This window comes from Rhinoderma darwinii, chromosome 3, assembly GCF_050947455.1.
Source record: "Rhinoderma darwinii isolate aRhiDar2 chromosome 3, aRhiDar2.hap1, whole genome shotgun sequence".
NCBI lineage: Eukaryota > Metazoa > Chordata > Amphibia > Anura > Rhinodermatidae > Rhinoderma > Rhinoderma darwinii.
In genome coordinates, this window is record NC_134689.1 from 350822143 (window position 1) to 350836756 (window position 14614).

The 14614-nt window shown below is 39.0% G+C and overlaps 1 protein-coding gene across 1 annotated transcript in view; it reads right to left on the reverse strand.

The window, feature by feature from the left end:
• Positions 1-781: 781 nt before the first annotated feature.
• TGFA (transforming growth factor alpha) overlaps positions 782-14614 on the reverse strand; it is a 55653-nt gene continuing 41820 nt past the window's right edge. Inside the window, exons 3-6 of the mRNA XM_075858514.1 lie at positions 12679-12796; positions 10725-10874; positions 9839-9948; positions 782-7099 (exon numbers count right to left, since the gene is read on the reverse strand). Of these exons, the coding sequence (XP_075714629.1) occupies positions 7092-7099; positions 9839-9948; positions 10725-10874; positions 12679-12796 (386 nt within the window). The 3' untranslated portion in view covers positions 782-7091. The remainder of the gene's footprint in view (positions 7100-9838; positions 9949-10724; positions 10875-12678; positions 12797-14614) is intronic.

A 14614-nucleotide genomic window follows, 5' to 3' on the forward strand; every position in this document is an offset into this window, starting at 1 on the left:
CTCCATATGCCCCTCTACATTATAGTGAGGGGAGTTCTCCACTCAGAATCTCTTCTGTTAGCCAGAGAAAAGAGCTGTTTGGCTCTTGCACTTTCAGTCTGGCTGTATAATACATGGTAGCCTAATCATATGCATGGGCTCTATGCCATTTTACATTTTAGAAACTGCAAGTGAAAAGTATGCTGGCAGCAACTCCCTTTGGTGATATCAGCTGACTGTCGTGCGGCTTTCTTTTGGGAGCAAGTAGCAAGGTAAATTACTTTGAGATTGTTCTGCTACAAGTCTCTTGTGGAGCTTAAAGGAACACTTCAGGCACAATTAATACACTGTGTTATGCCTAGTGCAGGGCTAAAGGGGTGGAGCTTGAGTAGGGATTTAAAGAATACCAAAGCAATTAGTCATGCACCGCCCCCTCAGGCCCTGCACTAGACATAACACAGTGTATCAATTTAGCCTAAGGTGTTTAGTTAGAGGCATAATTATAGGGTGTAATGGTTGCAGTGACAACTGGGCCCTGCACCTTGAAGGTTCCCAAACACTTTAAAGGTTCCCAAAGTCCCATTTGCCCTATAAGAAGATGCCAGCATTATAAATACCATGTGACTGTTGGTCAGGCTCTGGAGCTACTGCTTTAGTAATGATGAGGTGTTAGAAAAAAGTTGTAGATCTAGCGTGTGGCATTGGTTTTACTCTAGAGGCGCAAATACTAATTTTCGGTGAAATAAACAGAAACATTAACCAAGATGAGTACAAAAATGATGTTTAATATCCAAGGTTTTTTTTGTTTTTTTAAATAACTAATATCCAGCCAATCACACAAAATTGCAATTAATTTAGAATACAAATAAATTAAGATTTAAATATTACCTTCTCTTTCAGTGCAAGATATACATTAAAGTTACTGTTTCTACAAAGCAACCGGTCAGTAAAGTACAAGAGTCTTGTAAAACATTTAACATTGGATGGGGTTAGAGCTTTCGCAAAATATAAGTTGTGTGTTATAGTAGTACATTATTGTCCAGGATAAAGGCTCATCATCACATTTGAAAGTATTTATTCCTGCGGAAAAAAAATACAAAAACACAACATCCTGTGTAAACATAACTGAATTGTATTATGTTACTAAAATGACCTGTTACTTAGGTCCTCTTCACATCAGCATGTTGCTTTCCGTCTGAGGTATATGTCATGAGGACTACAACCGTATATCTCCGATGGAGGGCTGCAGTATATCTCACTGTATAGGTATACAGTGGGATACGTCGCTCAGACCGCCCTGGCAGAGCGCTACTTTAATCGCTGTGCCCAGGAAAGCTCCTGACCTCACTGTCCATAGATGGACAGTGATGTCAAGAGCTACAATGCCGGAGTCCCTGGCCAGAGAATCATAAGCGATCTGCCCTGGGAATCCTTTTTTGCGGGATCCCTCAGGATAGAGTTGTGTAGTCTACTATGCTATTCTGTCCTTCAAAAAAGAGGTGTTCTGATGTATACTAGCCCAACAGAGGAAAAAAGGACATTCTTTTGGCCTCTGTCGGGATAATGGAGTCCTATGGACACGTTAAGCATGTACACTGGGAGCTTTACCGATGTACATGCTAAACGTAGGGCATAAACATGGTGTGCAGGTGGCCTTACTCATTGTGGTGGCATTTATTGTATCCATGGGAATGTGGCCTATGTTTTCGCTACGAGCTTGATGCCTTCACCTTTGGAGCCAATTTAATTAGTATATTAGGGAATTGCATTAAATATATCAGTCACAGCTTGTTTGCTGCCCTAGTCTTGTATCCAGAGGCAGAGTGGCTTGTTGACGCCCCCTCTGGCTACCAGCACCCAGGACACATGCCCCACCAGCACCTCTAGCCCACCACGGATGTATTATGGCATTGAATTCTCACAATAATATTCCCTTATATACTAGCTAATGGTGTTCCAAAGGTGAAGGCATCAAACTCATGTTGAAAACATTCTCAGAAATAAAATAACCTGCCTCCATTTTAATGTGAATACAAATAATCATGGGAAATTTATTCTGGGACTTTGGCCAAGTTGTTTATAATTATAATTAATATTACAGTTGTAGATTAGAAACGATAATTATTTCACCATTTATGTACCCTTTATTGCACTAAGTGCTCATTATCTTTGCATTGTTGCATCTACGGCCACTATAGTGATGCCAGTAGTTGTCAATACTTTATAGAAAATTGATTCATTCATTCCTGTTACACAAAAGGTTTTCCCCAGTGTCTGTGATTAACAGGTACATAGTGAGTGACCACCTTCAGTTTTATGTAAGTATAAAGCAAATTGCCGTCTAATTGGTAGAAAACTGTAACACGTGCAAATTATTGTATGGTAAATGATTGACATTGAGCCTTAGTTCACAGGATGCTTCAATGCCGTGTTTACCTACAGAGTATATGAACGAACATAATGAAGGAAAAAATGTAGATGATACTAAGGGCATGTACATGCTGTATAGTGAAAGGAACAAAAATAACAAATGAATGTCCACCCCTGAACACCAGAGATGCAAATACCTTACATAGACATAGAGGGGGATTTAACAAGGTTTGTACGTTAGCTTCCTGGCATAGAAGTCGCAACCGGCCCAAAAGTCACAAAACGTACTTACTTTTGGTTCGTTTCGATTGCTCTCGCCACTTTTCCAGAAAGTTAGCTTAGCAGAAGGAACGAGGCCACCCGCGGGCCGCCGTATTTACTATAGAAATTGGTGTACATTATAGCCGAGCTGGCGTAGATTTAATCCAGTGGTGCACGGATTTCTGCATCTTACTCCTGCTTGTTTCTTATTAAGATGGGTGTATAAAACAACAGTCTTAATAAATCTCCCCCCATAGAGTTAAGGGATACAATGCCAGCTGCCTGTAGCTGCCACTAGGGGGAATGTGGCATACTGTTTATTAATTGAAATCACAATAACACAGTATGTAATAAGCTCCTTAGCTCCCTCTAGAGGTAACTGCCGGCAGTCACAATTTTAGCATCAAACTAAAGAAAAGTCGGAAAAGGGCCAAAAATTTTCAGGCGCCCTCACCACCAATGTGGAAAAGGGGCATGGCTTTCAAAAAAGGGGCAGGGCCACCGCAGCCCTACAAATTTATATGATTTACGACAGAAAACTGACGTAAATTATAGTGGAAATCTACGCCAGCTCATAGCTAACATAGAATTTACTCTGTGTGGCATAACAAAGTAGAGCCCGGTACCAGGCACCCTACCTTGCCATCCCTGATCACACATCCCCACCTCGCTTCCATCGGACAATGAAATAAATACATAAATAACAAAAAAATATTACGCTCAACTCACCGGATCCCCTCAGGATGCCGCGGCTCATACGTTGTATTTGACGCAGCACTGATACATCGCATATAAAGCCCTGCTTGGCGTCAGGACATTGTATGAGCCACAGCATGCAGATGGGACCTAGAGGAGAACAGCGGTGAGGTGAATATAATATTTTTATTTTATGTCCGATTGTAGGGGTAAATGGATGGCGCATGGCTGCAGTCATTGCGCCACAATTATGGCCTAGGTCTCGGCTAATGCATAGATGCAACAGATTTATTAAGAGACGAGCACCTCTAAATAAATCTGTAGCATCTTTCTCCAGCGGAGCAGATAGCTAAGACTGCTGTATACCAGTCTTGGTAAATCTGCCCCTATATGTCTATGCAGGTGATTTCGAGCTCTGTAGCAGAAAAAGAAAGCTCCGGCTGCTATAAAGATATATTATAAAATGAATCAGCACCAGAATGTGGACCTGAAAACAACATGGTATCAAAAGGTGGACACTCATTTATAAGGGAGTTGGTAAGAAGAACATTATTATTCATTTCTGAAGGATGTAATGAGTTGCTGGGAAATTTTATTTGGTCTATCTAGCTGCTTTCACTGCTTGCAATGCATACGTTTTGCATTGCTATGGGAAACTACTTTAACATGACCCATTTTACTCAGTACGCAATGGCTGGCTATTATTAAGTTCTTTACCTTTCAATTATGATTTTGCCTAAAAGAAATTGCCCCATTCCAGGATATTGTCTTGCTTTTCTGTATGTATGGAGAACTATTGAGCACAACTGATGATCAACTGATGATCAGTGGTATAGATTGTTTCATAATGACGTTTGTCAATATGAAAATTCTCCTACAGATAGTATATACCCTTCCCTTTACTGGCACAAAATTGAACTGGGAGAAATGTGGCAAACTTAGGTACTGTGAAGAGAATGGCCTGATATATGGTATTAGCAGTCGGAGAACTGGAGATAAATTAGGACATTATTATGTATATAATTGTAGTAGTATCATGGACCCCATTCAGTTATCACACCACAGAAGGGAATATTTGTAATTCAGGTTCCTCCACTGAGTACAAATGTTAATCGAGCAGGCTAGATTTTGAAGAAATTGTGAGAGAATGCATATTATTACACAAAATTGCCAATGAAAAGATCTTCAGTAGAACCAGAGCACCCAATCAGATGCAATGTGATCCAGGAAAGGAGTATCTGGAGAATGTATTTGGAAGCACCTTGAAGACAGAGCTTGTATTACGGTCATTGACCTTAGTTAAAGTGTCTGAGATGTGTTGTCTATGAAAAATCAGGACATGCAAGTGTCGTAAAAAAGGGACAGGTTTTGGTAGAGGAGAATAATATGTGGGAGATGTAAAGTTATGGGAGGTGTATGTGGTATAGTTAAGCATGCCTAAGAATAGAATTCTGTCATAAATAATATAAGCAAATATCTGAGGTTTTTTTTCAGATTTTACTGCAAATGTGCAACATAAAATAAATAAATCTTGTAAATTAGGCCGATCTTTCTGAAAATCAAGAAAACATGTCACATCAGAGATTTCTGTAGATTTATTTTCCTATTTGATACCTTTGATAAGGTGCACTAAGCTTTAAATGGAATCTATCATTTTTTGGTTAATTTATGTTAAATTGGACAATTGTGTTGTCCACATTTTGTATAAGATTTATTTTTCTGTTTCTTTTTTTGAACTTGGAGACACACACATTCTTACAGCATTGTGAGTATAGGCAGTCCCATAGTCCAACAAGAGTAGATGGAGTACATCTCCTCCAACAGAGACTGGGAAGTGGCAGTGGGAACCACATACACACTAGCAATATTTTTGTGCACTATTTTGGATTTGTACAATTTATGCATTTTTGATATACCAGTTGCCCAGTCTATTATGAATTGAGATTAATATAAAAAAGTAACAAAAATACTTATACTGTTTAGAACAAAAGTTCATTAAAATACTAATTTGAGCACAGCCTTAAAAAAGCTATGTACACCTTTGAATATTTTTTGGAAATAAATCAATGTAAAACAACCTTGAAATTGACTTTTCTTATAAAAACTTGTCTGCTTTTTTAATATACAGCGTCTATGTTCTGTGTACATAGAAGCTGTATCCTTCCGTCAAAGCCAACTCTGTCAGGTCAACTGCACTGACGGCTCCAGTAAAAGCTGGTCATGCGTGTCTCTGATATGCAGGATCCAGCTAATAACGATCACATCTAAGGACATAGATGCTCTCCCCCTTCTACTATTATCAGCCGTGTCATCCTGCCTATTTAGTCTCCAGCAGCACAAGAGAGTTGTTATTCAGTCATCATAACCCATTTAGTAATGTACAAAATAAAAGTGTCAGCCTATTTTGTGTGCTCCAGTGGTCAAAAAATATATTTTTGTTTCCCCAAAAAATGGTCCACAAAATGTGTAATTTTTTAACAATAGATTTCCTTTAAGCTGAAAGAAGGCTTTCTTTACTATCTGACTACTAAACACTGGTATTACAGAACATGCTAAAACCTGCTTTACAGCATTGAATATGACTTCAGTTACATATCATCTTCTTGGAACCTCAGGTAGGAGCTGAGCTGAGGAATGTAGATCATGTCAATCTGATGCCATGCACAGCTGTTTTAATGTCTCCAGACATAGGATTGAGACCGAAACCCACATCCCATGATGACTCACATTCCCATCAGCGTCTACAGTGGAAGCCAATAAATAGGACGCCATGTTAATTCTTCCTGCCATGCATGCTATTCTTCCAGAGTACAGATTGAAAAAAAAGTAAGCAATGAAACAATACAAGAACTAAGAAGGGAGAGTCCACTGGATCAATGCCCACAATGCAAGCCATTCAGTGGGCAGCGTTGATGAATGATGAAAGAGCTGAACTACTCGTGACTCATCAATAGATATGTTGAAAAAACATTCCAATTGGTCATTGAATATCGGTTCAAATTAACTTTTTGGACAAAGACACGTCCTTTAGCAGGCTAAAAAAAAGTCAAAGAAAAATAGCACAGTTTGGGTGTTCATGTAAGTTTCATGAATCTAGCTAGACCACAGAAAATAGACTAAAGAATAATAATACTAATGCACTGTATAGGTAATTTGCTTTTTAAATATACAAAAATAACCTTTTCTCCTCAAGTTTGAACGTGTCAACATATCAACTCAAAATTTATTTTCTATTCCATGGATATCACCAAGCTGTCCCTAGATATAAATCTATGAATATACTGAAATGCCAGCAGCATGGTCTATAAGAGAATGGTCCATTAAAAGCAACACTATTCAGAGTGTCAAAATAATAAAATGTATGTATCAATGTCTTACCAACAGATGGGCCAAAAACTTATTGACTTACAGATTGAAGACCCATCTGGCAGTAGAAGAATTAAAATATTAGTCTGGCCCATAGTAGATGCTTTTGTAACAAAACAGGTTCAACACTTGTAGCGTCAGTCTTTCCGATGCTGGACACACTCCATGATCCCTGTAGAGTACTTGGAAGCCCAAATATATTTCAGTTTCCAGTCTTGTCCTTCCCAATTCTCCACTGCTTCACATTATGCAAGACACATTGGGTACAGTTACCATGTCTTTGGAAAGGATCGTGGACCCCAGCATGTGCCCTGTTAAGTATATGTGTCCCAGCAATAGTCTGAGATGTGAATTGAGCAGGATGGGTCAAGGAGTTTGCTCCAAAGCTGGGAAATGCCCTTGTTTTCTGCAGATCCTTCTCAGACCACTGTAAAGCAACAGAGAAAATGTGAAAATTATAAGTCACTCGAATGAACAAGATAACGGAAGGCAGACTGACAGGACAGTTAACACTATAGCATTTACTTCTAAAGGTTACTGCATGAAGATTAGCCATATATTGCACTGAAATATGCATACCATAGATGATATTGCAGTTTATGGATGACTTTCATGATGCCACCTCTAGAAGGAAATACTATAGTAGCTTCCTGTATAAATGGCAAACTCATGTCTCTTTTTCACTAGAAAGTTCACCGTTATAAAAACAATCATAGCATGTAAGTAATGATTGCAGAAAAGACACCATTTTTGCTAGAAGAAGTGTGTCAGGTCATATTTAAGGAAATATTGTTTCATGTAATTGTAGAAAAATGTACATAATATGTATACAGACCTCAATCTTAACGCAATAATTTATTTATGAAGATATCCACTCACAATCCAATGTCCTTATTTTATATGGATTAGGCTCATTTCACATTAATACAAATTATCCATCAATATAAACTTGGAGTAAGAGGATAAAAGCCAAGTAAGCACGTGGAGAACCTACAAGTTTAATACAGTTTTTGCCATGGTCAGGATTCAAATGCAAGAGCTCAGTGCTACAAGGCCATACTACTAACCAGTTTTCCATCACACTGCCCTTTGGGACCTGTGGTCTAGTTAGGGGCAACCTCTGATAGATTAAACATCTCCAATTTACTGTCTAATACATAGATCATCTGACAGACAGACGGATAAAAATCTATGATTAAAGAGAGGGAGAGCTAGTGTTCAAATATTAAAACTCACTTTCCGCTCTGATGCTCAAATATGACCCTATTGATTTTTCTCAGGGCACGGAACATGTGAAACCATTATATGATTAGCATAGGTTACAGATTTTGATATTAATTCCACCCATAGAAAAAGAGAAAAGGAATTTCTTATTCCACACGCGTTTCGCTGTCTATAAGATTAATGAAGATAGTTAGGGAAACAGCAATAAGATTTTTGGGCACATGCTATGATGTGGACAATTAACTATTTGAACTGCAAAAGCTGCCACAATATTGTTAAAAGCTGTTTGACGTCAGGTCTCACTGAAGCTTTCGTGTTTCTATTCCTTTTCGTAACCAACTACATAACAACCTAGAAACGTTTTCTGAGCCTGTTAAATTTCCATTGACAAGGATAACATTTGATAGGGCTAAATTATAGAAGACAATACCCATTATTTGCTTACTTTAAGAATGGTTGTCAAATTTAGACTCATTGCAATAAAAAAAATAAAAAATGTAATGAATTACTTTGCTCAGCTGGTTTTCTGTCTGTCCTAGTTTTATATAAATTCGAAACAGGATGTTCTATAAGATGAAGCTTGGAAACCAGAGAGGTTTGGGGTTTTGGGGTTTAAAAGGGCAGCTCAGACCATAAATCTGTGGCCTCCTGCCAGATACATTTTCAAATCAGTGAACGCAGCGCTGAAAGGTTACAGTATCCACAGTGTTGTTACGTTTAACTGTCGACGTGAAAACAACGCAGCCATTGTGCGGCAGAGTAAGCTGGGGACGTGCACAGAGTGACTTTGTCTCCTATGGAAACATGTGGAGAGATGGAAAGACTCCTCACCCACATGAGGTTCTGCTGAAAATTCAAAGTAGAAGTTGAATATGTTTCTCTGCCTTTGACATCAGCCAAGTCACACCTGTTCTTTTCCAATGTTAAATGAATGGATAAATGGAAGATTATTAACTGGTTCTCCGGCCTGCTACCATGAAATGCTCCTGAGTCAGGAGCACATGATAGACAATTTACTGTACAAAGCTGTTCTAAAAATACTGATGGAGATGTAAGTGAACATGACTTCTTAGAAAGGTAGGTATTATAAACCATGCAAGCATGCACTTCCAATTTCCGAACAGTACTAGGATACCACAAAATCTGTCTGACAAGATATTCACCCCTAAAGCCAGAGATACACGTGATATCACACATACTGAATTCCTATTACCCCTTTTCTATGAGTCTGTATATATAATTTTTTGGACCATTTTATTAATGTGTGGTAGTGAGGCCTGGCCATTTTCCCATTTACTGAGTTTTTATATATTTGATGGAAAGCAGGTTTTCTGACAGGTGAAACACATCCAGTGGTGAAGATCTTGTCACTATAGATTAGAGGTCGCCAACATTTTGTAGGCCACAAGCCACTTTCAATAAATTATATTAATCCACAGACTATTAACATAACGCAATACTATGGCTTTTATCCTAGTGTTACATGTTATTGATCTGATTTTGACTCTAGTCCCAAATTTGAGTCTTGTTATGGCATCTTTACTAGTGCCGCTAGTGCAAAATGGTATCTGGAGCTGCCAATAGATGAGAAGCCACATGCAAGGGGCCCAAGAGCTACATGGGGCTCCGGAGACACTGGTATGGGAACATTGATGGAACATCTGTGTCTAATTTTAGATAGTTAAGTGTTATGTAAGGATTATGGATAAAGGCCAGAGCTCACACTTATATATTTGCACTCATCTACTATGCAGGTGTGATGTCCAGTTTCTTAATCCCCTTGCTTGCTCATCTTCTGACTGGGCGTCAAGCGTCTGATGCTATGACATCACATATATCATTTGTACACTAACACTTATGACATTAGTTTAGTTAAGAAGCATAAAATGATACATAAATCATCCTTCACCTCATTCTCAGGCTATTCCTAATACATAGTTACCTGTCTCTGAATTGCAGCAGGAAGCGCCACCTTTGAAGAGCCCATCTGGTTTCTCCTGCCGACACATAACTGATCGGCACCACTCACGATGTTTTTTCCAGCTGCAACAACTGCAATACAAAAATAAATTCTAAGTTAACAGGAGCATGATTATTTTTTCTAAATGGTATTTTCCTGATCTTTGAGCCAGGGTTAGGATTGAAATCAGCAAAGTTTTTACTAGTTTAGAGCTTTCCCTTCCTCATTCTCCCCTGTGTGGGGGGAGTAAGTGACCACCCCTTGGTGCAATCAGTGTAAAGTAAAATACAATTTTATGACTGCCACCCACGGTATATACTCTGAACAAGATGTACAAAGACCGTCAATAATCTATAATGGACTGAATACTAAAATGTTTATTTTCTTTTATAGGTCATGCCTAAAAAATAGTCAATGTCCACACAGGTATAATGCATGTTAATGTACAATTATAAGTACATACAGTATGTACTGGCAAAAGCATATCACCTGAGAAGCTCTAGAAAGCCTGACAACATGAGCATATGTAACTATTCCTACTATAATACTGTCTAGGAGAACAATACTGCACTATATTATCCATTATAAACTGAATTATGCCATAGTTCATACACGCATTTTCAGACACAGCCACCTGTATGGATGAGCCTCTGTGCCTGTGGAGATGATGAACAGGACATGGGCACATTTTGATGATAGGCAGGGGTCCTTGAGGTCGGACCCACACTCATCAAACTTTCACCTTTCCTAAAGATAGTTCATCAATGTTAAAATCCTGGAGAACCCCTTTAATATTTTGTCAGTGACCACCTTAATACGGAACTGAAAAAGGTGGTTTGGTTAAAGGGAAGGGCATTGCTCTACTTACTGCATTAATATACAGCCCATGACGAGAAGGCCTGTGCATATCACTGACACCGCCACTAGTGCTGTAATAGTATTTTTCTTCTGACTAGCTGCCACAACTGCTAGAAGGTCGGCATGCTCACAGCGTTTGCCAGCAAAGCCTGGACGACATCTGGAAGACAAGAAAATCAAGCATGATCAATTGCCGTCTAACCACCATATCTCTGCAACATATAAGCTTCTTCACTAGGGAATTCAGACCATATTTCAGCTATCAAATATCTATAAGATTATATAAAGATCTTAAATATATCGCATGGTCGTTTTATCCATTTGATTTAATTTAAGTGACAATCAATGGAGATTTCATTTATCAGCATTGGGAAACGTATATAGCATCTTTGACATGATTCTTCTCCATTAAATTCTCCACTTTTCCTCTCTAAACAGGCACAACTGTCAATGAAATAAATGACGTGCACCTACGAATAACATTATCAGAACTGGTCTTTTCCAGCTATTCCATGAATGTTGAGAAAATCAAAGGTTATCTGTTTTACTAGGATATCTAGAGGATTTTCAATGAGGCAGCAAGTTTGAAGTCCATATTAAAATGCCTTTCTGATAGAGATAGTTAGAACGAAAAAACTCATATGACCTCATATATTATCCATATTTTATGGGGTTTGCTAGCACCAAAAAAGCATAGGGATCGTTAATGGACTTTCTATGAAGCATTTGCCTATATCGATCACATCTACGTTCATTAACTTAGATGTGATCGATATCCTGTGTGTCGGAGACACACACAGGATCCGCTCTCGGGCGAGCCGTCAGTTCAGCTGAACTGATGGAATTGGCTGAGAGAGAACAGCTTCTATGTATATTCAGGATATATAGAAGTTGTATCGTAAAAAGTAAAAACTATTTTTAATAAAAGTCAAATACAAAACTGCTTGATTTAATTGAAAAATAAAACAGTCAAAAGTTTACAGCCTTTAGGGTATGTGCACACGTAGTGACCAAAAACGTATGAAAATCCAGAGCTGTTTTCAAGGGAAAACAGACCCTGCTTTTCAGACGTTTTTTGACCAACTCGCATTTTTCGCGGCGTTTTTTCGCGCCGTTTTCGCAGCGTTTTTTACGTCCGTTTTTGGAGCTGTTTTCATTGGAGTCTATGAGAAAACAGCTCCAAAAACGTCCAAAGAAGTGTCCTGCACTTCTTTTGACGAGGCTGTATTTTTACGTGTCGTCGTTTGACAGCTGTCAAACGACGACGCGTAAATAACAGGTCGTCTGCACAGTACGTCGGCAAACCCATTCAAATGAATGGGCAGATGTTTGCCGACGTATTGTAGCCCTATTTTCAGACGTAAAACGAGGCATAATACGCCTCGTTTACTTCTGAAAATAGGTCGTGTGAACCGAGCCTTAAAGTTTATATGCAAATATAATCTACTAATAAAGTTGAGTAACTTTGTAAATAGATTGCATTACTTATCTTTAGTAATCTTAAATTATGGCCCATATTAGAGACCAGAGCTGCTTTCAAAATTCTGCTGATTTTTATTGGAAACAGTACAAGATAAGTAATGCAATGTATTTACAAAATTATTCAATTTTTCACGCAAATTAGTTCTATATGTATACTGTAAAATTGTGTTCAAAGGTGAACATGTTACTGCGAACCATGATGCAAGGTCAAGTAGACACAGTTTAAGCCTTTAACAAATTGATAACACATGACTTGCCATTTTCCATGAATTGCAGTGCAAATATATGAGAAACAATTTCCATCGGAAAATTATAAGAAAACACGTATGTTGCTTGATTTAGGGACTAAATGTTTGTGTCTATAACCAGCTTCTCTGACACTGCGGTTTCCAATGTAAATGTTTCTCAATAAATCCAACACATCCTCCATACTATTATTACAAGACGAAATCCAGTGATGTGGTAACATAATGGTAACTTACACACAAGCTGGTTCCTCTTCTTGCACTATATACCTACAAGTTCCATGGAAACAGAAATTGATGTGGGCATCTGGGCATTCCAGAAAGTGAGATCTCACTGCCGCTGCAAATGGAGGATCTGCAAAAGACAAAAACATGTTAAGGATAAGAGACAAATATTAATATATTGTATACATACAGAGGTTCTACATCTTCAGTAGTATATGTTTTTGTTATATAACACAGGAATATATATTTTATTATTGTACTGAATAGCGATTCATCATATCAGGCACAGTTCCATATTATGGAGTTGCATGCACTCCATGTGGCACTGTAGGGTGCCCCCCCTTGTGGTGCAATATGCTAGAAAAATGCTTCTAGTGGAGAATACCTCTGTATTGTGTCATGTAAATAAACATCTCACAATGTTTTTCTTATGAGCCCATACGCAATCCATGACAAAAAAATTAGGCAGTTTTGCATGCCACATTATGGAGTTATTCTCAACTACCTCTATGTGCCTCTGTATAAAATTAGAGGCACATGGAGGTACAGTTTGGGCTCATAATCTGTACAGTTCTGTAATATAGCTGTGTGTATGAGTCTTAAATTAGACATGCACATTTTTTTTATTCTTTAATAAAAATATAATTGATAAAAAACAAATATATCACAGGCATATACATCCGGGGGTTGCATGTTGGCACTCACTGATTAGGTCAAGGGCTGCATTTCAGGTCACCACAATATGTAAGATGGACAACCACTGATATCATAGATATTACTGGATCCTAAAGTAGCCAGCCATGAGAAAACTTGAAATCTACATATGACAAGACCCCCAGGTTTTGAGGGGGTTTAGTGGGCAGTTAACCCATAGCTGGGCAAAATCTAAGTTTTAATTTTTTGCTGGGAGTTGGGGTGTTATATTTGGTTCTTACTTGACCTGCAACTTCTGTAACATGAAAAATAAGCCTAAAGTAGCCTGCAGCAGCAATACTTTGTAGAAATATACTCTACATAGACACAACAAGGCCATACATACCATGGAGCAATCCCAAGTAGCCACAATAGTGCCCATGAAAAAGGGAAGCCCAGCACAGGAAATGCCTATCCCCATTTTCTGGATGCTCTGTGACCCTTCCCTGGCCTCCCCTATTAAGATCCATAGCAATGTAAGCAAACTGCTAAATGTCCAGACGACTAAGCATCCCTTTTCTCCTACAAAAGATAGCAAGGGTGTCACCACTGTATTGTCCCAGGTTGTGATGGCATGTACTAACACAAAGATGGGGCCCCATTTTGACTTTTATTTTTGGGGCCTGCTCTGCTCTATGTACATGACGTGGGATGTAAGCTATATGTATTAAAAGTGTATTCCCATGAGAGACATTTGTGACATATCCACAGGATATATCATAAATGCCAGATAGATGTTAGTGCCACCTCTGGGACCCGCACCTATTTCTAGAACGGGGCCCCCTAAACCCCATTCTGCTGCTCTGTGTTGCGGCAGAAGCAGGTGAATTCTGACCATGACTTGCTGAGCTACGCTGTAAAGCTTTTGCCAAACACAGGTTCTGTGTCGACGCCCGGGGTTAATCAGCCTTCATAAGCTCCAAGGCCTTCTAGAGTGACGCGATCTGTTACCACTCAGGCTGGCAGGCTGAGGAGAGGGAGAACATATCACAGCCTGGCCTGACGGTTCTAGATCCCGCCCTTGGTCTATTTATACCCTCACTTGCAGTTGTTCCTTGCCTGTGATTGTCTTGTTTCCTGGCTCTGCGTTTCCTGCTGTTTTCCTGATTGACCGCTGTTTCATATTGACCCTGACTTGACTGACAATTCTCCTGCTCTGATATTGCTACTACGTACTCTCCTGCTTTGACTCGGCTCGTTCATGCTGCCTGTTGCTCACGGTGTTGCCGTGGGCAACTGCCCCAACTTCCCCCTT